This window comes from Mytilus galloprovincialis, chromosome 8, assembly GCF_965363235.1.
Source record: "Mytilus galloprovincialis chromosome 8, xbMytGall1.hap1.1, whole genome shotgun sequence".
NCBI classification, from domain to species: domain Eukaryota; kingdom Metazoa; phylum Mollusca; class Bivalvia; order Mytilida; family Mytilidae; genus Mytilus; species Mytilus galloprovincialis.
In genome coordinates, this window is record NC_134845.1 from 46,244,061 (window position 1) to 46,269,626 (window position 25,566).

Below are 25,566 nucleotides of genomic sequence, written 5' to 3' on the forward strand. Positions count from 1 at the left end.
CAGAAAGAATTTACCGGAACCAACGATGGGAGATAACCGATGCAAATATGGTGCAGACAACGTGAAAATGGAAATCACTTTAAATATTCAAGCTATGCAAAAAGAACAATGGTGACAAGTGGTTTTCTAGCAGTGTATCTGTTGTCTGTCTTGACAGTTACAGTCTGCACAAAGGATGACGACAAGACAGTGTTCTCAGGGAAAATAATGCCTTTTGAAAGATGTATGAAAATTCTCTCTCTAAACATTCTAAAAATTCACTGTATCTGTATCTGTATCTGTATGTTACACAGTGCAGGATCCGATCGCGGATATATGCACACTGGAAGGAGAGCGGGTTGGTTCGTCCAACCGTTGGAAGGCAGCCGCGAAGCCCTCAACTGTCTTTTGACATGCATTTCCTCGTCCAGGGCAGATGGTTCCACTCCACTATTGTTTTTGGAAAAAAAGAGTTCTTTCAAATGTCTGTTTTGCAGTCTATTAATTTGTACAATCTGCTATTTCTGGTTTCTAGAATCATTTCATCAATTTTCATTGATATAATATCAATGAAAATTGACGAAATGATTCTTGTGGTGATGCAATATAAACATTAACAATGCGACATATATAATATACGGCAAAAATCATGAATATTAAAATTGTGTATTATTGATATTGTAACATTAGTCAAAATACTCATGATGTCTTGAAAGGCATCACAGAAACATATATTAGCCTTTTAAGACGTCATGATTATTAGGACTACTAAACTATCATTTACACAGATAATTAGCCAGAGGTAACCAATAACTCTTGCAGAAAAAAAATAAACTTTTGATTGGTCTACACATAATTGTGTAAAGGAAAATTATATCCGGGTGAAATTTGATCCGGAGGAAAAAATGTCACAGTAGTTGTTTTTGAAGTATACTATTATTTCTATATGAAGATAACTTCAAATGCAAAATATTCTAAGCTTGAAAACGTGTTTGTTTGAAAAAAAATCATCTGAAAAGTTAGATTCAAGGGTGTTTGAAATTTCTTGATGTTTTGTCAAAGGGGGACACATATTCGTCGTTTTTACACATCTATTTAAAACCAAATACATTTGTAACTGCAGCTTTAAACAATATTTATTAAATCAATTTCATTATAAATGAATAGCAGACATTGGAAAGGTGTAAAGAACTGAAATTTAGGGCAATCTTTCAAAGAATTACTTAGAAATACTTCTTTGAAATCGTGTTTTTCATTTTAGGAAATTGGCAGAAAATAGTTGTCCGTTTTTCAGGCCTTTGCAGTAAATGCTGAAATTTTGTCTCAGTTTAAAAAATTATCCTATTTGTTATAACATGTATAAAAATATAATTTACAGGCATATTTCTTCCATTTCAGCCCTCCTTTGAAGTTTTTACACCTCAAAATCATAAAACGGCGAAATTGTTTCCCCGGCGATTATCTGTGCGCAGCACTCTAGACATTTATATACACATTGTATTTATGTGCTTTCTATACAAATCTTCTATTTTGAAAGAATTCAGTCACTAATTTCAGATAATAAAAGAAACAATGCATATATATGCATTATAATTGATGTTTTTACCATGAGATCTATCTTAAATTTAATTTCATTTTGAAAACATTTTATGTGTTTAAGTGATACAATAGCTCCTTGAAATCTGTTAGTATGACTGTTATATCTTTCCTTTTCAGATAAAAGACTATTTGTGGAACACAGACGCATACAATTAGAGGCAGTGAAATCATTACAAGGTTTTGATGACAATACAAGGAAATATAAACTTGTCGATGTTATGTTACAGAAGTTATTCTTGGTAGGTATTATAGTTATACTATTTCTGTTTCAGAAAAGGAAAAATTTCTCCTTGTTATTAGAAATGAATATTTTTTACTGTCTGTCATTAGTTTTAACAGAATAAAATAAAATATATATATATAGCAAATAAAATTATCATAGATACAAGGATTAAAATTGTGTATACAAGATATATGTGTTTCTTCTACATTAGACTCATCAGGGACACTTGAATAATAAAGTATTGGTTCTGTGAGCACATTTATTGTCTTTTGACTTTCATTGACCATGAATATAGTTCCTAGTCTGGAAAGTGTGTTGCTTGCAAATTTTGTTAATATACCCTGTCCAGCTTAATAATTAACACTTTGAAAAGCTGTCTGAAGATTTCAAGACCCCCTTGACATAAAATTGTCCATATTTTGTGTTAGAGCTGATGAAGTTTTCTATAATTTTGATATAATTTGTCCCACAAGTAGTACAACATACTGTAAAAATATAATTGAGAAAGCGCAGGTGGGATTTTTGAAAATCTCAGTTATTGCCTTAAAGAAATACACAACGAAATAACTGTGTTCCCTGTCCTATTGCTGAAACAATTATGTTTGACAGAGTTATCACCAATTCTGCACATATACATTTTGTATACCAGATACATGTATAAATGTGTTTCATAAGACTCATCAGTGACACTTGAAGGAAAAAGAATTTCTGTAAGTATTATGTTTGCTAGAGTTATCTCCCATTCTGTATATTATGAGGCAACACAATTAAAAGTGTTTCTATAAGAATTAAAAAAATAGGAATTTTATTTTTATTGTGGCTATTTGCATTTGACACTGAATTTAAAAAGGAAAATATTGGTAAACATTTTTATTACCGTATATTTGAAACAATACATGTAATTTAACTCTTTTAAAAGTTTTAAAACAATTATTTCTCTCAGGTTAAAAAGCTTACATTTATGATCATTTATATTCAATTACCATCTGAGGAATTTTGGTTGTAAAAACAGGTAACATTATATTTTTTACTCACAAAATGTATTGCTTTTTTCATTGTTTAACTTTCAAATATATCTATATATACTTGTCAATTTAGGTTTTGGGTGAAGCAAAGCAGAATTTAACCCAATGGGGATTTGTACCAGGAACAGATCCTTTTCCAGAAAATGAAACTGTCAGGGAAGGTAAGAAAGAGTAGTTTCTCAATCTTTTAAAAAATATTTTTTGTAAATTTGGGTATGAAGTGTTTTCTTTACATAATCAGTAATAATCTTATAGAGGTGGGAGGGTGGGTTTTTAACCGGATTTTTGTGACAAAAATGTCGGTTATTGATTTGGGGATGTACGGCGGGCGGGCGGCAATCAAATGTTGTCCGTGCATTAACTCATGAACCGTTCAACCAAAGCTTTTAAAATTTTAATATGTTGTTACTGACAACTAAAAAAAGGTCAAGTTCAATAATGGCGATTTTGACTTTTACCGTTCAGGAGTTATGGTTCTTGAAAGATTGAAAAATGGAGTTTCCAGTCGTGTCCGTGCATTTACGCATGAACTGTTCTACCTAAACTTCCCAAATTTTAATATGTTGTTACTGATGACAAAATGGAGGTCAAGTTTAATAATGGCGATTTTGACTTTTACCGTTCAGGAGTTATGGTTCTTGAAAGATTGAAAAATGGAGTTTCCAGTCGTGTCCGTGCATTTACGCATGAACTGTTCTACCTAAGCTTCCCAAATTTTAATATGTTGTTACTGATGACAAAATGGAGGTCAAGTTCAATAATGACGATTTTGACTTTTACCGTTCAGGAGTTATGGTTCTTGAGAGATTGAAAAATGGTGTTTCCAGTCGTGTCCGTGCATTTACGCATGAACTGTTTTACCAAAGCTTCCAAAATTTTAATATGTTGTTACTGATGACAAAATAGAGGTCAAGTTCAATAATGACGATTTTGACTTTTACCGTTCAGGAGTTATGGTTCTTGAAAGATTGTGAAATGGCGTTTCCATTCACGTTGTTGCATTTACTCATGAACCATTCAATCTAAGCTTTTCAAATTTTAAGATGTTGATACTGATGACAAAATGGAGGTCAAATTTGATATTGACGATTTTCACTTTCACCATTCAGCAGTAATGGTTCTTGTGATATTACCAGGACACAAATAAATATTAAGAAATCCGGTTTGCTGTCGTTGTGACAGCCTCTTGTTCTTACATTACATAGAAATATATTAATACAAAACCCAGAATTTACTCTGAAGAAAAATGTCTGCCTTTTCTTCTTAAATCTCTGAACGCCAATGCAGGCGATATATTGACGTCACAGACGATATTGGTCCGCTAGGCCACATGACCCTTTTTCGAGAAACTTAGTTTGATTTTCAGAAAATTGCAAACCTACATTATAAAGAAACTGTATAAAGAAAGGTAACTCGAATAACTGAAACGGCAGCTTCACAGAGTTAAAGTAATCTATCCCATATTAGGATAGATTGAATTAACTTAAGATTCATGCTTGAATAAATACCAAAGAGATATAAATGAATTATTATTTTTATTGGCAAAATAAAGGCCACGGCTCACAAATTAATCAAACATTAATTTATCATCAATAAAGATGAAACATTAGGATGATCATGAGTCACAAATGATCAAAATTAACACATTAGCGTGGATCACTGTTGATCAGTTATAATATCAGAATGGATCACGATTGATCAATTATAACATTAGCATGGATCAAGAATGATCAATTAGAACCATCTGTACAAAAAGAGCACTTTATCATTACTGTCCAATACTGACATTGACTTTAAAAATACTGGCCCTGGGAACAGAAGCTCAGTAACGGATATTAGATAAAATTGAGAATGGAAATGGGGAATGTGTCAAAGAGACAACAACCCGCCCAAATAAAAAACAACAGCAGAGGGTCACCAACAGGTCTTCAATGTAGCGAGAAATTCCCACACCCGGAGGCGTCCTTCAGCTGGCCCCTAAACAAATATATACTAGTCCAGTGATAATGAACGCCATACTAATTTCCAAATTGTACACAAGAAACTAAAATTAAAATAATACAAGACTAACAAAGGCCATTAGAGTCCATTATGTGAACATGAAGCAAGATGTTTGGCGTTGTGTCGCTTTCCCGCCAAATGGTCACATGCTAAACATGCAACCACCGCCATGAAATAAAAGAAAATGACGCAACAAGCCGTGGCCTTATTGACTCGGTTGCTACATATTTATATTCATCCCTTCTCTTGCAGGGCGAAGCCTTTAAATAAACGAACGTCATAGCACACTATTGCAAGTGCACGACTTAAATCAACAAAACATTATTAGATAGTAACCACACAGTTTGTACACTAAATCATTATCCCATGTTTGAAAGATGAACACCGTCCATGTTGAAAAGTCCCTTCTCATTCCATGTTATTTCAGGATATTTTATGTATCCTCCACCAGACTTAAGGCATAACCAACCAGCAAAATTGTTTATTCTGACCGCAGCTCGGTTCAGAGACTTAATGTTTTGGCCATTCCGCCAAACTAGCCTTGGTAGTATCTGGGATTTTAATTAATTTAGCTTTAGGGAGCAATTCTGAAACCTTACAATTTGCCGTCTAAAATTATGTAACTTGCAGGAGCCTATGTTGTTGCCCCTACAATGTATAATTAAAAAATCTGGCTCCTGTTCAAATCTTAATAAATATTTTATCCTTGGTACTAATTCTTGCCAAGTCATTCCCCCTTTACCTTGCCACCAAATGGTACATTTTTTCCGCTTCAAACCCAAATGGATGCCATCATAAGTGGTGCGGGCATGGGTAAATGCATGTTTTACAATGGACGAGCCTATTATCCAAACTGACTTTTTCTCATATCTCTCAAGTATCCATATTAAAACACAATTAAACGTTTAATAACATATATATACCACCTATGTACAGCTATATATAAACAATAATTGTCTTTATGCCAATAAATGACCACATCAAAATAAAATTTTTACAATCTGATATATGACCTATATGCACCAGATTTCCATCGTCCTAGCTTCATAATTTCCTCATTAGAAATTCCTTTAGCAGAGGCTTCTGAAGCTGCCCCAATCCTGAATGAATGTGACTTGTAGCCACTTGAATCAATACCTATTACATTCAATGCTTTAGATAATATACCAGAGAACTGATAACGAGACACGCATTTTCCACCAAGGTGACAGAGTAAAGGACCATTTTTATCTGGTCTTACTCTTAGGTATCTTTTTAATAGCAGTATTGGACAAACTGTTGAATCCGTCTTCCTTATATCAATAGAAATACCCTTACCAGTTTGATCCCCCTTAGAGTGCGTTAAGTGAAGCCTAATAAACTCCCCTTTTGCTCCCCAGAAAATTTGTGTACCGTGTATTGATATTATATTTTGCGCTTGGCCTAATTTTGTGTAAACTAATTCTCCAACTCTAAAAAGCCATGAAAGGCGACTGAAAAAGCTGCCGCAAAAAGCAAAGATTCGTATGCTGAATAACAAACCGATGACAACTTTTCAATTATCCTAGTCAAAAGTTCCGATGTAATTGGAAGCCTCTTATCCTTCGAGAACTTACTGCGTTTCAAACCCTCTAACATTTTTCGTATAATAAAATTTTGTGAATAGTCCATAAATTGAGACTGTAGAACCTTGCAACGAAAACCGATAGCAGTCACGTAACAGCTGACAGTTTTATGTGCTCTCCCTTTCAGTGATAAATATGCAAGAAAAAGCACAATATGCGAGGGGGGAGGCGGCCACACGCACTCCATATTAAAGTCTTTCCGAAATATCTCGAAACTCCGCAATCCTGTTCTATATGTATCCTTCGTGTTCGAAGCTAGCAAGGCATCTACTAGACGATCAATTTCAGACCGGAAATCAGCTGCAGAAAAGTTTCTGGGATTGGTGTCGCCTCCGTCTCTGCTTGTGGTGCTACCATGCGGAATCTGTGCCACTGTTTACGTGAAATAGCATCAGCGATAAAGTTCGAACGACCTTCAATATGTACTGCTTTAAATTTCATATTAAAAAGCATTGTTTGTAATAAAAAAGGCCGAACCAACTCCATCACCCTTCTCGATTTTGAGGATTTCTTGTTCAAAATACTCACAAGTGCCTTATTATCTGTATGAAAAAGTATTCGCTTGTTGTGCAAATCCTCTTTAAACAACAAAATCGATAGCACAATAGGCACTAACACCAAAAAGGTTATATCAGCCATAACGTCAGTGTTTTTCCCTAACTAGAAGGCCATTGAAAATGAGCCCATCGGCCTGAAAAGTAAACCCCACAACCTAAATCTGGGTTACCAGCGCTATCTGTAAACAAATGAATTTTACTATTTGAAAGCCATTCGCTTTCACCAAAAGCCAAAGTACCATTGAAATTCTTGAGAAATGTAAGCCAAGTTTTTATGTCCTCTTTCATACCTAGTGTTACTCGGATAAAATGATTTGGCCTTTGTATACGGCACATAACATCACAAAACCTCCTGTTAAAAGCCGAACTGACGGAATTGCTTTGGCACAAAAATTTAGGGAGCCCACTAAAGATTGAAGATCCCTTAAAGTGATTTTTCTTTTCTTTATAGTCAATTCCAGTTTTCCCTTAACCTCTGTTAGTTTGTCTTGTGGTATCCGAATAACCATCTCCAAAGTGTCTATTTCTAATCCCAGAAAAGTCATAATACACGAAGGACCTAAAGTTTTTTCCTCTGCTAGAGGAACTCCAATATCGCTGCAAATAGTCCTAAAATTGTTCATGAGATGTAAACATTCCCCCGACCGAGCTTCTCCGGCAAGCAGGAAATCGTCTAAATACTGCTCTATTGATTCCTTGTGCGATTGAAAACGGACCAACCACTCTAAAAAACATGAAAACTTTTCGAACAGCGCACACGCCGCTGAACATCACATTTGGGAGCGCTTTCTGGAAATAAAAGTTGTCTTGAAAGCGAAACCAAATAAAACAAATTCATCAGGGTGCAATATTGATAATCTAAATGCCGAGACTATATCCATTCATGCCATTTTTGCCCCCTTTCCTAGTTTACTAATAGTGTCAAGAACTTTGTCAAAGGATGTGTATTGCACAGTTGCTAATTGGGGGTCAATAAAACTATTAATACTACTTCCCAGTGGATAACTAAAATGTTGTATCATATGCCATCCGTGAATTTTAGAGCCAGGAGGAGGCTTTTTAGCTACAAGCCCTATCGGTGATAAGCGGAGGTTAGAAAAAGGTTTGTTTTTAAAGGGGCCCGCTATTCGACCTGCCTGAATCTCTTTCGTAATTTTTTCTTCTAATTCAGACTCATGCTGCTTTGCCAAAATCAAATTCGAACAATTTACAGCTTGACGCGGACCCATGTAATTTACTTTAAATCCATTTGTAAATCCATCTAACAATATATGTGCATCAATTTTATTTGGAAAACTTTTAAAAAAATGTCTTAATCTTTCCACTTTAATTGGTGTCTTTCCTAATTCCGATAGCCTATACTGGCTATATACTTCCTGGGACTGACGATGCGGACTTAAATCTGAATCCATTGACATTGTTTTTATAGCTTTTTTCTCGCCGAAAGTCACTCCGAAATGATTCATAAGGCTTTCTTTTCTCATTCTGACTGTTTTGTGTAGTTTTTAAATTGCAAAACAAAGCTGCATGAGCACCCCCGGATTTTAAGCACCTATGAAGATAACGACAAGCTGAACGGCCACATCTACCTTTATTGTTGTACAAGAAACATTTTCCTGCATTCATTTGAGATATTTGAGGTTCTTGTGTAGGAGTTACACCCTGGGAAATACTCCATGTCTACACAACCCCAATTCATTGATGGGTTTCTGGCACGTTTTAGTCTAAATTGTTGATCATAGGTTAACCAACCCATATCAGCACATCTGCCTGCCCCCAATTTTACATTATAAATATACTTCAGTAACCCGGGGTACTACTAGGATGTGCTGCTGTATAAATGCTAGTATAAATTAAGATAGCATCGAACCATGTATTAATGTCGGATATTTTCTTTCCGGATTTTGGCTTTAAATTAAGATTTCCATTATTATCCATAACTACTGCCCTTGTTTGCTCGGAATGAGAAATAAGCAATAAGTTTTCTAATTCTACATATTCCCCATTAATAATTTTGTCCCTCACTTGTTGTGAAATGTGCACCCCAAGGTCATCATTGAAACTTTTAACAGGGGCAATATTATCATTATCATTTACAAGTATGCTGTTATTAGTGAGATATATACCTGACAAATCTGTATCTGGGGTTGAGCAGAGTGTGGGTGTCCTCTGGATAGCCTCAATTGCTTTAGCTATTTGGTCCTTTAATTCTGGCACGATGCGTTGGGTGACAGTATCTGCCACCTGCTCCAACTCAGGACTCAGGCTTGCGGTCGGTTGCTGCTGGGGAACTCGCTGAGTAGTGGCATTCACACTTCCAGTCCTCCGATAAATAACTGTTTCCCCATCTGAAGAATGGTGTGCGGACTTCCTGTTGGCCGCCGCATACGGGCTCCTAGTCTTCCGGGCCGTTCTTCCCATATTACTATCACACAATCTAAAAAACTAATATGTGAAATGTGAACAACAAATCCTTTTTTACTTATTTCATGCAAGTGTGTACATTGGTTTAATTCAGAACTTATATATATCGATCCTCGCTATAGAGATCAATTAGTTATGCGTTTAAAGGATTTTATACAAAACCACGCCTAACGTTAAATCCCACTGCAAAACTTACCAAAAATTTATCTTTACTGAATCTCATAAAAACATTTTTCTTTTCTGATAATTACATGTTGTATTACGTAGAAATATGTATACGTTTTTCTTACATTACATAGAAATATATTAATACAAAACCAGTGAATTTACTCTGACGAAAAATGTCTGCCTTTTCTTCTTAAATCTCTGAACGCCAATGCAGGCGATATATTGACGTCACAGACGATATTGGTCCGCTAGGCCACATGACCCTTTTTCAAGAAACTTAGTTTGATTTTCAGAAAATTGCAAACCTACATTATAAAGAAACTGTATAAAGAAAGGTAACTCGAATAACTGAAACGGCAGCTTCACAGAGTTAAAGCAATCTATCCCATATTAGGATAGATTGAATTATTTGGGTGAAGAAATCATGGAGATGGCCAATACTGTGAAAATATTGAAAGTTTTGAAATTGAAAGCAGCATCAGTGAAATGTTATATTTTTTCTCATTTTAAAATATTTGGTTGTAACATATTTGGTGTATGCAAATATTGTGTTTTATCATCAGAGCCATTGCCACAAAGCAGCAGACAGCTAATGTTTATAGGTCACTTTGGGTAGTTGTGCCACTTTTGTACTACATAAACATACCTATCAATAGAGGGCATCAATTGAAGTAAATCTTTGATATCTTGATAAATGAATGAAAAAATAGCATCTTTATTTATTGAAATTAAAAAGATTTTGAAAACAGCACTTACGAGTTGAATATTGATGAGTATAGGGATTTCTAAAGGTTTATCTGAATTGACAAATGCGATAAGCCATTTAACTTTTAAGAACTTTAAATCCTGTAACTTTGTTCAGACTATTTTTATGAGATTTCTTGATGCCAAAGATCCTGACTCTTACATCTCTGTAGATATTAAGATTTGATTGTATAAGACAGATAAGGCCTCATTAATCTTTACAGGAAATTCCAAGCTAATCTTTGGGTTAATTGATGTTTTTGTCAGTACAAATTTGAAGACAGGTTGTCAGATAAACCATTTAAATTTCTTGAAAATATAGTATAAAAATAGTTTTGAATGAAGGTTTTTGATGGTTTGTGGTTTTTTTTTAGTTTATAATTCTGTGTTTGTTATTTAACCTAGAGTATAAAAGTGCATTTATCATTTTCAGAATACTGTTAAGGGGACACTAGCTATGAGATATATAAAAAATCAAAAATATGATTTTTTTTTTGTTCCATCATTTATGAAAGTGAAATAGTGAAATAATAATTCACTTTCAGCAGCAAGTATGGTTCAATTTTGTCAAAACAAAAAAGCTGAGAAACATTGATGATGAATTATTCACTTGCAAGTGAATACAATCAACCTTATTGAATCTGTATTCATATGAACTTCAATTTAACTCTTTAGCTAGAGATGGATAAGGCATGAATTGTGTGTGATTAGTTATTTAAAGGAAAAGAATGTCAACTTAGCAAGTGAAAAAAAAAGGTAAATTATTTGATTGACTGATTCGATCCACAAAAAAAAAAATTATAGTCCAAGCAAGCCCTGTTTATAGTTGTTTATTTTAGACTTTTAATAATTTGGATAAATGTTTTATATTGTTATAAATCAAATATGATAATTTGAGACAAATCTGACAGATATCATGAATTTGAAAGCTAGTGCCCTTTAACATTAGTGTTGTCAGTTGGAATCCTGCGTGTGGGATTCCCAATTTTAATTGACTAGGGTTGTCAGTTTTCCTACCAAAGCTAGGTGATTCTTTTCAAGGAACTCCCACTTCCTTCAACAAGAAAAAATGACAACTACAAAATATAGCAAATGACTTTAAACACGATTCAATCTATCAATCATTATCAGAACTTTGATAAAAAGTAAGTATAATAAAACAATTGTTGCCCCTTAAAAGTGATGAATATCCAAAATTGTCAACCATACAAAGTTGACAATTTTGGATATTCACCTTATATACGGCATGTAGGGGCCATAATTGTATAATGTTTCATCAAATGACTTTTTTCATGGACATACTATATTTAATACACTTTTTAAAATCTTGTCTGATTATGATATCCAAAGTTATACATTTTTAACCAGTTTTAACTACCTTTGTAATCTTGTGGATTTGTTCACGATTTAAGAAAGCAAAGCAGTTGGATTTGATCACAAGAATGGTCAAATCAAAGACTTGAACATTTATATTTAATGCTTCTTTCCCAAGCAAACAGCATTTAAAGATTTGAGCCAAGACATGTTGGCTTTGTATTTCGTAGGATTACATGTCTTCTTGTGTGGGTTATATTATAAAGGTGTGATCTGTCCTACAAGTCTGTGCCAAAAAAACCTGATTATACACAGGAAGTTTATTAATATAATTTGTGAACCAAAAATTGTTTTCCTTGTGTATTTTAAGTTTTACAGTTACAATTATGTTTGACTCGAGTTCCCTGTAGGAAATATTTAATGACGCTGAATCATTCTTTATCTGATTCTGGTTTTAAAAAATAAATATCTCGATCAGCTGCCCTTCTATTAAAAAGTTTAAGATATAAAGAAAAATATAATTATCAGGTTAAGATCTTGACTTGTTTGATAACTTTGAGATTCTTTGTATGACTGGTACATTTGATATGAATAATTGATAACTGATGGATGGCCATGTGATTATAGAATGTGTTGAATAGAACTACATTCTTTATACATGTTATATGCCTGTCCCAAGTTATGAGTTTGTAAATTATTGGATGCTGTTTGATGCTGTCAGTCATATATTGTTTTTAAGGACCACGATGGTTGGCGTTCACTTTTGAATTGTTTGATTTTTCATCATAGCAGGTCTTTTATAGGCAACTATAAAAACTGAGCACATTTACTGCTAAAGCTAGAAATTGGCCAATCTCTCATATATCCAGTATTCATTATTCAAGCTTATAATATTAATTCCAATTAGTTGTACTTTTCATTCATCTTACTACTAGTCTTAGTAGTTAATCGACTGTATCACTAGCCTGTCAACACTAAGGTTGTGAGTTTTAACCCTGAAAATGACTTAAGAATTGTCAGTTTATCTGTGGAAGGTCATGTTTGATGCTACTCTCCAGGGCCTAGACACTGGCTTTCTCCACCAATGAAAATAACCAACTATATCATGTATATACATAAAATAGCCAATTGTATTGAGAATGCCTTTAAACACCAACAATCACTCAATCAAATTTATAAAATCCCTACTGTATAGTTATATAAACGAAGGAATAAAGGTCATAGGAATAAGCAGCATGTTTCACTTGGCCAAAACAAATATAAGAATGGATAATATCAGCTTGTCAAAATGTCATTCTATATATAAGCAGCAACATCTGTCTATGAAAAAAATTGTAAAATATATATCAAAGAGACATTGATTCGTACTGCCTATCAATTATTTACATTTTTCCAAGAAACATGAAGCCTCTCTTTGATGTTTTAAGTTTATCATGCATGACAGGTGCAATATATATAAACTTTATAAGTGTTACTTGACATCTTCATTCTGTAAACAGTAGCTTCCTTTGCTCTGTTGATGTAAGATAAAATATTAAAATAATTGGGTAGACTTGTTTGATAAATTATCTCATTTACAATTTGTTTACAATTATTTGTACTTTGAATTTTGACCTTCATTTATCTGATCTATACCAAATAATGGATCTATTATCCAGCTAAAAAAATTCAGAGTTTTTTTAAGTCTCATTTTTAGTTCTGTGTGAAACATGTTTAATTTAGCCCTGATTAGATTGGACACTTGTTAATGAGACTTTAATGAAAAAATAATCATGTCTGGAGCAAACTCTGCTGTGTCAGAGGCATTTAGTTTAAGCAGGTATTGCTTTATATTATAAGAAAATTAAAATAAATGAGAAGTAAATGAGTACATATTATATGGTTGTATAATTGATGCATTATATCTAGCAGCAGATATAACTTTCAAATTCAAATCAAATATGTAGAATTTGACCTGCTTGTATGTTCTCTGTCTGATTTCTTGTGTTGTGAGATATCTCCTGCACCCATACACAATTTCTGACTTGAAGATCTACATGTACCAATGGATGCCACTATGCAATTGATCTGCTGCGCATTTGTTAAATGTGTATGCAGCAGTTATGATAATTGAGCATATATAAAATATGGAGCTGTAGTATGAATGCCAATGAGAACTATCCACTCGATATCAATTGTTGAATAGTTGAACAACTAACATGTTTAACCCCGCCACATTATTTATGTATGTGCCTGTCCAAAGTCAGGAGCCTGTAATTCAGTGGTTGTCGTTTGTTTATGTGGTACATAATTGTTTTTCATTCATTTTTTTAAAATAAATAAGGCCGTTAGTTTTCTCGTTTGAATTGTTTTACATTGTCTTATCGGGGCCTTTTATAGCTGACTATGCGGTATGGGCTTTGCTCATTGTTAAAGGCTGTACGGTGACCTATAGTTGTTAGTGTCTGTGTCATTTTGGTCTTTTGTGGATAGTTGTCTCATTGGCAATCATACCACATCTTCTTTTTTAAACTATAGGTCAAATATGACCTTCATCAATGAGCCAAATACAAATAAAACAACTAATAAGATATAAGCTTCTGATAAGCTTTTAAGTCTTTTTTAAATGCTTACGGGTTAGCAGAGAATCAGTAGATACCATTAATTCTTTCATTGATCTTGCAGAATGTAAATTCACTGCTTTCCACACTCTACCTGAGCAGGTCACCACAAGATTACCAAGATGTTTTAATGCTTTGAAGTGAAAATGAAAAAAAAAAACAACCAATTATTGTTATGCATTACTCCATGTAACTATTGCCTTAAATGAAATACACTTAAGTATTTTGTTTTTGAAAAGTTGTAAAATCAAGTCAGCTATATTGTACTGGTATTTTAAGTAGGAAATGAGTTTATCTTTTTAAATCATATAATCTGATAGTTGTAGAAATAATATATTATAAGGGTTAATAACTTTCCTGTAAACTTTTCTAATTTACTGCATTTTTAGCATTCATAAAATAATTGAAAGTTCCATTGAAAAGATTTAAGCACTGATGTTACGAGGAAATTGTTTATTATATAATTTACCTCATGTTTTGTAGACAAAGTGATAATGCCAGACAAACAAGTTTGCTATGATGGGTTTTAGTTTTGAATATTCCCAATTAGATTATGAAAACTGTACATTAAAAGTGCATGAACTTTGTGAGAATCTAAATTATTTTTTTGTTCATGCAGTGTAAATTAACTATGCCAGAAAATAATAAAACTAAAACAAAAGTAGTAGAGCAGACTGTGGAGTGCAAGCCGATTCAAATACCTGTATTTTAAGAATACATGTACAAACATATTTTTTATTACAATCCCATCCTTTTGAAAGTCTTATTGCTATTCTATTTAAAAAAATCTTTATTCTAGTCCACAATAGTGTATATTGTGCAAGATGCACACAATCCTAAGTGACAAACACAGGGTCAGTAGCACCTCTAGTTTAAATGTAACAGGAACATAAATAAAATAGTGCTCATTTATAAATACTATTAGCAAATCCTTGCAATGTATCGTCTTCAGGAACCTCTAGTTATTTAGTTTCCATAATTTTTGGTTTTGTATTTTCAGCATTTTCCAAGGTTGTTGAGAACACTGCAATGTTTGGTGACCTAGTTCTAAGACTTCCTGATGTAGTCCATGGTCTGTTTGATAAGAACACAGAATGGAATACCTTAATGGGATGGTGTGTTTGGTTTTCTATAGAATCAAAAGTATTTGATGGTGGAAGTGAAAAACTGCTCAACTTAGTAAGAAACTTGTTCACATTATTTTTTATGAACTAAATCCAAGATTTATCGAAGATTTGCTACAACATATTTTATCTCCTTTCCAATCTTGCAAATAGTTCAATAGATCTATTAATGGTACAAACCAGGTAGATTTTGGAAAGTTTGAAAATAAGAAGTACCAAACCTAATCCACATTTGGGTTTCAAGCTTGACCTTTAGAATTCAATTTTAGATTAAAAAAAAGTATTGATATAAACATAAAAAAAGACATAGCATCACTGTGAATCAGCTCTCTCTTTTACAGTTGTGTATTATTTAATTACAAAAAAACGTTGACTTAAATTCTAGCAGAAAACTTCATAATTGTTATGCAGAAACATAAAAAAAATTCTTCAAATGTATATTGCATATCCAGTTCGTTATAAAAGATAAATCTATCTTTTCTTTAAGAATGAGAATTTTAACCTTGAATAATACTTTTATTATTATCAATAACTAATGTTTGATGTTGGTAACATCTGAAATCATCAATGCATTTACAGAGCCAAGATTATAGTATACAAAAAATGAACTGTTTATTTATTTACCATCTGGATAAGTAGTAAATAATCTCTAAATTATGACCTATTTACACCCATTTTTACAAACTCGTAATTGTAATTTTTTGCATGTGTTATATGTTTTCGATGATCCAACAGATTTCAATTGCATTGCTGTATCATAATGTTAAGTGCATCTCATGTCTATTTTAATGTTGTGTAACTATAAATGAAATGTTAACCATGACATGTTGTGTTGATGAAGTGTGGTTACTGGTTATGATGTTAAGCTTTTCATGTGAAATTGGAAACTATTTTTTCAACATTCTTTACAAGAAAGTTTATGTTTTTATAATTTAGAATTCTCCATTCAGGTGGTTTCATTAATTTTGCTGACAGAAAACTTCGAACACATGTTCACATAGTAATCAATTCTTCATTAATGAGGTATTTTTTGCTATGAGTATAGCATAATATTAAAAAGCAAAATGTAAAATTGACAAGTGGCAAAAATTGGGTTTAGATCATTGATGCCCCTTTGGAACCTTAGATGTGTTTGATTGTTTTTCCTTATGTGTTTATATTGTTAAGTTACTTTTGATATCATATGATCAATGCATAAAGATTTCTCACTATATTTATAACAGATAACAGGTAATACTAATGAAAAACTGTCAATTCTGTATCGGTTTATCCGATAAAATTTAATATATAAAACGATGATGTGGTATGATAGCCAATGTGACAACTCTCCACAAGAGACCAAATAACACAGAAATTAACAACTATAGATAGGTAAACTCATGCAAGATAGAAATCTAACTCTCAGAAAACTAATACCATTACCTTTATTGTACCCATGAGATTGCAATCTCAGAAAACTAATACCATTACCTGTATTGTACTTATCAGATTGCACTCTCATAAAACTAATACCATTACCTTTATTGTACCCATGAGATTGCATTCTCAAAAAACTAATACCATTACCTGTATTGTACTTATCAGATTGCACTCTCAGAAAACTAATACCATTACCTATATCGTACCCATGAGATTGCACTCTCAGAAAACTGATACCATTACCTATATTGTACCCATGAGATTGCACTCTCAGAATACTAATACCATTACTTATATTGTACCCATGAGATTGCACTCTCAGAAAACTAATACCATTACCTATATTGTACCCATGAGATTGCACTCTCAGAAAACTAATACCATTACCTATATTGTACCCATGAGATTGCACTCTCAGAAAACTAATACCATTACCTATATTGTACCCATGAGATTGTACTCTCAGAAAACTAATACCATTACCTGTATTGTACCCATGAGATTGCACTCTCAAAAAACTAATACCATTACCTGTATTGTACTTATCAGATTGCACTCTCAGAAAACTAATACCATTACCTATATCGTACCCATGAGATTGCACTCTCAGAAAACTGATACCATTACCTATATTGTACCCATGAGATTGCACTCTCAGAATACTAATACCATTACTTATATTGTACCCATGAGATTGCACTCTCAGAAAACTAATACCATTACCTATATTGTACCCATGAGATTGCACTCTCAGAAAACTAATACCATTACCTATATTGTACCCATGAGATTGCACTCTCAGAAAACTAATACCATTACCTATATTGTACCCATGAGATTGTACTCTCAGAAAACTAATACCATTACCTGTATTGTACCCATGAGATTGCACTCTCAAAAAACTAATACCATTACCTGTATTGTACTTATCAGATTGCACTCTCAGAAAACTAATACCATTACCTATATCGTACCCATGAGATTGCACTCTCAGAAAACTGATACCATTACCTATATTGTACCCATGAGATTGCACTCTTAGAATACTAATACCATTACCTATATTGTACCCATGAGATTGCACTCTCAGAAAACTAATACCATAACCTATATTGTACCCATGAGATTGCACTCTCAGAAAACTAATACCATTACCTGTATTGTACCCATGAGATTGCACTCTCAAAAAACTAATACCATTACCTGTATTGTACCCATGAGATTGCACTCTCAGAATACTAATACCATTACCTATATTCTACCCATGAGATTGGAATCTCAGAATACTAATACCATAACCTATATTGTACCCATGAGATTGTACTCTCAGAAAACTAATACCATTACCTATATTGTACCCATGAGATTGCACTCTCAGAAAACTTATACCACTACCGATACTGTACTCATGAGATTGCACTCTCAAAAAACTTATACCATTACCTATATTATACCCATGAGATTGCACTCTCAGACAACTAATACCATTACCTGTATTGTACCCATGAGATTGCACTCTCAAAAAACTAATACCATTACCTGTATTGTACTTATCAGATTGCACTCTCAGAAAACTAATACCATTACCTATATGGTACCCATGAGATTGCACTCTCAGAAAACTGATACCATTACCTATATTGCGCCCATGAGATTGCACTCTCAGAATACAAATACCATTACCTATATTGTACCCATGAGATTGCACTCTCAGAAAACTGATACCATTACCTATATTGTACCCATGAGATTGCACTCTCAGAATACTAATACCATTACCTATATTGTACCTATGAGATTGCACTCTCAGAATACTTATACCATTACCTATATTGTACCCATTAGATTGCACTCTCAGAAAACTGATACCATTACCTATATTGTACCCATGAGATTGCACTCTCAAAAAACTAATACCATTACCTGTATTGTACCCATGAGATTGCACTCTCAGAAAACTAATACCATTACCTGTATTGTACCCATGAGATTGCACTCTCAGAAAACTAATACCATACCCATCAGATTGCACTCTCAGAAAACTGATACCATTACCTATATTGTACCCATGAGAGTGCACTCTCAGAAAACTAATATCATTACCTGTATTGTACCCATGAGATTGCACTCTCAGAAAACTAATGCCATTACTTATTTTGTACCCATCAGATTGCACTCTCAGAAAACTGATACCATTACCTATATTGTTCCCATGAGATTGCACTCTCAGAAAACTAATACCATTACCTATATTGTACCCATCAGATTGCGCTCTCAGAAAACTGATACCCTTTCTTATATTGTACCCATGAGATTGCACTCTCAGAAAACTAATACCATTACCTGTATTGTACCCATGAGATTGCACTCTCAGAATACTAATACCATAATCTTTATCGTACCCATGAGATTGCACTCTCAGAAAACTAATACCATTACCTATATTGTACCCATCAGATTGCACTCTCAGAAAACTGATACCATTACCTATATTGTTCCCATGAGATTGCACTCTCAGAAAACTAATACCATTACCATGAGATTGCACTCTCAGAAAACTGATACCATTACCTATATTGTACCATGAGATTGAACTCTCAGAAAACTAATACCATTACCTATATTGTACCCATGAGATTGCACTCTCAGAATATTAATACCATTACCTATATTATACCCATGAGATCGCACTCTCAGAAAACTAATACCATTACCTGTATTGTACTTATGAGGGATGGATACCAAACATCTGGCACTCTTAATAACTGCTATACTAATGTATCTATCAGATAAGGATGGATTTTCCCAATCAGCGTTACTGTGAAGAACTATACAAACTATAAAAAGTCTACAAACTTTTACCTCTTTGTCAATACAGTGTATCAGGATTCAACAGGAGCAAAACTGGATAGAGAAGGTTTATGCGGTTAGCAACTATTTTAGTGAGCCGTGGTGTAGTGGTTCCCATTTGGGATGAAAATTTCAGGAACTCAATTTTCGGTTCTCCCTTGACACCATCTGGGAGTATGGTCTTAAGGAAACGATGATAGTCCGTCGGAAGGGGACGATAAATGGCTGACCCGTGTTAAGAGAGAGCCATATCTCTTGCACGTTAAAGACACCCTTGTAGATTTCGAAAAAGAGTAGGCTAATGCCGCTACAAGGCAGTACTCGCACCCGCAAAGTGGAAAGGGATTAATATAAGTTGCAAAACTTGTTTCCCAATCCACTATAAATAAATGTGTTTAAACTAACTATTTTAGTTTATTATAAATTTTAAAACCAATAAAAATCTCCGAAGACTGATAGCTTGATAGTTAAGACAACTGGATATTGTTGAAGACTGTTTGTTGTCCATCTTATGGTTGTTTTTTTTCTCTTGGTTGTGATCTTATTGCCATATAGGCATTATATCCTTCTGTTTACTGTAAACCAACTTATTTTTGCAGATACTTTATTTCTCGTTTAGCCCTTTTATCCCAATTTCTGGTGATTTAATTTCACATTTTTCAAATTAACTTGATGTTGTAAAATAAGGAAAGATCTAGGTTTTAAACTTATATTTGTGTTATTTTACTCCTCACGACAGTCATTAAAATATATAGGTTTACAGTATTTGTTAAGAACAAAATCAAGCCATCAACATCTATTCTATACTTGCAGGTAGTCCAAATAATTATGACGTCTTGTAAGGCTATTATAAATTTTTGCTTTGACGTCTTCCTGTCGATGTAAGGTGTCAAAGAAAAATAAATAATAGCCTTTCAAGACTTCATTATTGTTTGGACTAACTTGCAGGTATCTTTCAGAAACCTATCTTGACCTCAAGTGCTTTTGAAATTGACCTTCAGACAAAAGATTTACAATAGATTCATTTTAGATTTTTAAGACTTATCCTTTGATATTATTTGTACTTTCAGATGTCACAAGAGATAAATCTTATACCAAAAGAAGACGATTATATAAATCCATTCACTGAAGAAAATCAAAAGTTAAAGGAAAAGGTATGACAGGATAACTTGATATTATTGTATAAATGAAGACGTGACAGCAGATTTCAGCATTCCTGTTTGTTTCTGAACAGTACAATATGCTGACATTAAAGTTTTAGGATAATCTACCGTATAGGGGGTTATTTTCGCAGGTATGAAATTTCGCGATTTTCATTGAATAAAGTATATGGTTATTTTTTTGGAGGATTCAAAACTTTTATCATTACCTATGTATGTGCCCTTTTAAATTGATGGAATTTATTTTGGCGATTTTATTCAATCCGCGAAAATAAGTGAAAATTTACAACCCTTGAATATAATCCGCTATACAGTATATGCCTTTATTGAGATAAGTAGCAGGTCAAGCGAAAAAAAGCAGTAAAAAGACCCTAATTCTCATATGTCATTTGGTCTTAATTTGTAATTATATTGCATACAACCATTTGACTTTGAAATCAATGAGGAGAATAAATTTTAATGTATGGAAAATTACAAATGTATATTGCCATAATGGTCCTGATATAATCCACCTTTGTCTCCTAATGGGTCAGTGTTATCAAAGCTGAATTTCCTCCAGGGGAGTATTGTTTTACTTACAACCATCTTAATATAAGAATGGTTTCCTTCTAAATTCAATAAAACAGGTCAACCAATATGACTCCTGATAAAGATTTTGCAATAACTATACCCTTGCTTGAATGCAGAAAAAGACTACTTAACATTGTTCACTATATGATTTACGTCATGTTTTTTAAACAAAGTGAGAATGTCAGACAAACAAGTTTACTTTATATGATAGGCTTTGTTTTAGAATATGAAATTAAACTATGAGAACTGCACATTAAAAGTGCATAAATTTTGTTCATGCAGTGCAAGTTAACTATTCCAGAACAAAAACACAGTTTAAGTGGAGTTTGCATAAAATCTATTTGATTAAAAGTTTGAAAGAATCATAACTGTCATTCCTATTAGGAATGTAAAAGTTTTTCCTTTGTCTATCTGTCTCTCTGTCCATAAACGATTTGTGTCACATTCTTCTCAGTAACTACAAGTCATGACTTCTTAATATACAAATTACTATCTGATTTTTCTATACTTTGTAAAATATTTTAAGTTCTAAGATATTCTTCTTTCTGTTTGCTGGAAACTAAATCTTTAAAATTTTACACACAATTATAATTTCATTATAGATGCTTAATAATTGATTTAAATCATGATTTAACCAGTAAATACAAAGACGTTTTCATTTATGAAGAAAGAATATAGATGTATTTTCATATGTAAAAACTATTTTCAGGCCATGAAAGAAGTTTTAGATTCAGCAAAGTCAAAAGGCAAATCTAAATCCACAAAGAAAAAGAAAGAGAAGAAAAAAGGACCAAGAATGAGTCATACTGAACTTTGACAGTTGTTTACATCTAGACTTAAAAAGTGCTTTCAAACTCTGACAGTTGAGAAGGACCATAAACATGAAAGCATCTACCATAGGTGATCTTATTCAGGGATTGTTGTGGACAGTATTTATTACTACATTCTAGAAATGTAGATTTGAGGGTTTAAAGAATATTGGGGAAAGTTTTTTATAATATAGGGTTGAAGAGTTTCAGTTAGGCTGAAAGATTGATTTTAATGAATGGTTTATTGCTATACTTTTAAGAGGTCAATGTATGTTTTTTTAATGATTTTAAGTAGTATCCTACACCACAGTTCAAATGACTGGTTAGATTTTGTTGCCCTGCCACATTTAGCTGATTAAGATTTTTAGTATGTGTGTCTACGATGATGATATAAAGATTTTTGCCATGATGAACATTTACAAATTTCCACTACTAGCTTCAGGCTTGTGAGTGGGCCATTGGTGTCTTTCTGACGCATCTTGTTCAAAAGTGGCATCTAAGACCATAGTTCTAATTACTGTGACTATGACTGTTTCTCTTATTATTTAAGTGGTACTGGAGACCACATTTTATGATACTGTGGATTCATGTAATTTTGTGAGTTTCAATTTTCATGGAATGCTGAAAACTTTCATATTTGAGGATATATGATTTTGTGGTTTTTCCAATTTCTGTATACAAAACCTATTAAAAATATTTTATTCGTTAAACATTTGAATTCATGGGTCAACTGTACCCACGAAACCCACGAAACCCACGAAAATTGGTATCCAACAAATATTAATGAATCCACAGTAGTATTTTGCAAATTGGAAGATATTTGTGTATGTTTCAATATAAGAGTATTTCTGCTTTAAATTCACTAATTATTACTCAATTTATTTCACTTGACTGGGCGGAGTTTAACCGGTTCACTCATAATAAACCAGTCCATCTATAGATAGATGTTTTAGAATAAACTCATCAATGAAGTGTCCAGTCATTCTTTTGTAAATTCCTTTGATGACACTGATAGGTGATTAGAAATCAGTTATAATTATAACGGCAGTCATCCTTATCACATGCATCTTAAAATAGACTGTCCTTATGCAAATTAAAATGTAAGCTCCGCCCGATCAGTTGAAATAACATTGGTAATATAGATGTTGTTAATAGCTGAGGTTGATGGTTCAATAGATCTTAGGCATAAAAGACACTAGCATACATTGATATCTAAAGTGTGACAGTTAGTATTTGCACTAAAAGAAATCATTAACGTTGAAGTGTGTCAGCTTACCATTATTCAACAGTCCCGGTACAGCTGAAATAATTTAGGTTTTTGGGTAATACTTTCTTTCAAAAATCTTTATTTTGCTATTAAACCAGAACTTAATTGAAATGTACTAATCAACATAATGTAAGAGAACTTGTTTATACATCTTAAATGCTTATGTTTGGACATTTATAGATTATGACATCAAAAATACACGACTTAAAGTATTTTTCTTGAAACTTATTATTTACTTGAGGAAAAAAATTTCCCTATCGTAAATATTGATGTTTTGACAGGTTGTTATTTTCATGCTTTTAATCATAAAATTGTTGCTCTTGCCTAGCATTTCCAAGTTGAAGGATAAGTGTGCCATTCACATCATATTGTTTATTTGTTCTAACTTTTTTCATGCATCTTAGGTGATAGGGAAATATTTAAAAAGTAAAAATAACCCATGTAAAATACAATATATTATCCTATGTTTGTTTTTGCCCCATATAATGTTGTAGTTTAGCTCATTTATACACAAAATACACACTACTGGTACATTATTGTGCACTTTTTTTTTTAAACAAGAGTGTCTATTCAAAATTTCAATCACTTTTTCTATGTTTTTTGTTTATATAATGCATTCCATAATTTTCTAGATTATAAGATACTCATGTATGTAGTTATAAGCAATGAGTTTGTTTGATGTGTTGTTGTAGAGGATTATTGACATCTAAAGAATAATTTATCAACAGTATTGCATGTCATTAACATTTTAGAGAAAAAATATTTACAATTTTCTAATCTTGTTATGTAAACATGCTGTTTACATTATTTCAGCTACCTTATGCTTTTGGTAAATAGTGAGCTAAACAGTTGTAAAGATTTTGTAAATAAATTTCTGCTGAGTCACTTTCTAAAACAACCAATATTACCTTAAAAAAACTCAAAGCTCCTAAACTCACTTGTGACATTGTGGCTCCACCTATTTGAATGTTAATATTTTTAAATGCTTCATTTGTAGATTTTATAGATGTTTTTCTTTACTTTTTGATCAGTCTTTTGTTTACAATTGCTCTTACTGTATATGCTATAACACTTTTGTTAGGATCTATTTTAGTAGAAATCATGTTAATCAAATCTCCAGTTTATTTGAATGTTATGATTATAGTTTCATTCTGACAGGGAACATCAGTTTGATGTATAATTAGTGCAATAATTAATACAATTAAGTATGAAAGAGGGTATGAATAATTTTCAATGATACTTCAAAGGCTTTTTGAAGGTACTTTATACACAAGAACCATCTGATGTATTTGCTGATACAATGTATCTTTACGTTAGTGTTGAAAGAAGGTCTAGATGTTTACATATTTATCATACAGACTGATTAATAGAAGATTATGGAAGAAATTGTTTTTTTCTTAACTTAACGATTCCTTAAAAGTGGGATATTTTTGCAGAACACAGTTTAATGCATAGTTTTTTTTTTAATTTGTATCACACAGACTGAATAGTCTGATATGTCAATATAATCATGCAAAATATTGTTATTTATTAATCATTTAATTTTTTTCAATTTGAATATATACTGATAAAGATGTAGTGCAACTTACAGCCAGCACTTTAGAAACATTTTAAATTTGTATTTTACAAGCTAAGTAATTTGTCTGATTCAATCACATGGTCATTCAAGATATTGTCTTTTTCAATCATTTCGTTTTCTTTTCATACTTTGCAGCAGAAAACTATTATGACAATGTTATTGATTAAAGATTTTTAAACCAGTACCATTGCAATGAAATATTTGCTTTGCTCTTATACTGACTTCTGTGTATCTTAACATAGCTTCATGGATGGGTACATTCTGCTTAAGATATACTTAAAAACATAATTATGACAAGCAAACATAGTCAATTTTCAATTTTATAGTAAATTAAACAAAAACATAAAACAAATCAGAAGTATGAAGGGAGATGTCAATAAGGAGTTAATAAGAAATACTAGTACTCTGTTTTGATTCATAAACATCCATCTTAATTATTTAAATCTCATTTCTCATTGTTGATGAATTGTTTGATTGCTGATTATGGATCATCTAGTTGCAAATATTTCATGCATTTTCTAGACTAAAGCTTATGAAAACAGACGAAAGT

General features: G+C 32.6%; 1 protein-coding gene across 1 annotated transcript; it reads left to right on the forward strand.

The window, feature by feature from the left end:
- The first annotated feature begins 7 nt into the window (after nt 1–7).
- Nucleotides 8–25,231, forward strand: LOC143042055 (coiled-coil domain-containing protein 134-like). Its single transcript, XM_076214296.1, has 6 exons — nt 8–223; nt 1,696–1,817; nt 2,900–2,987; nt 15,239–15,417; nt 20,702–20,785; nt 22,071–25,231. The coding sequence occupies exons 1-6, from the start codon at nt 40–42 to the stop codon at nt 22,176–22,178; spliced, it is 765 nt and encodes a 254-aa protein (XP_076070411.1). The 5' UTR covers nt 8–39; the 3' UTR covers nt 22,179–25,231.
- Nucleotides 25,232–25,566: the final 335 nt, after the last annotated feature.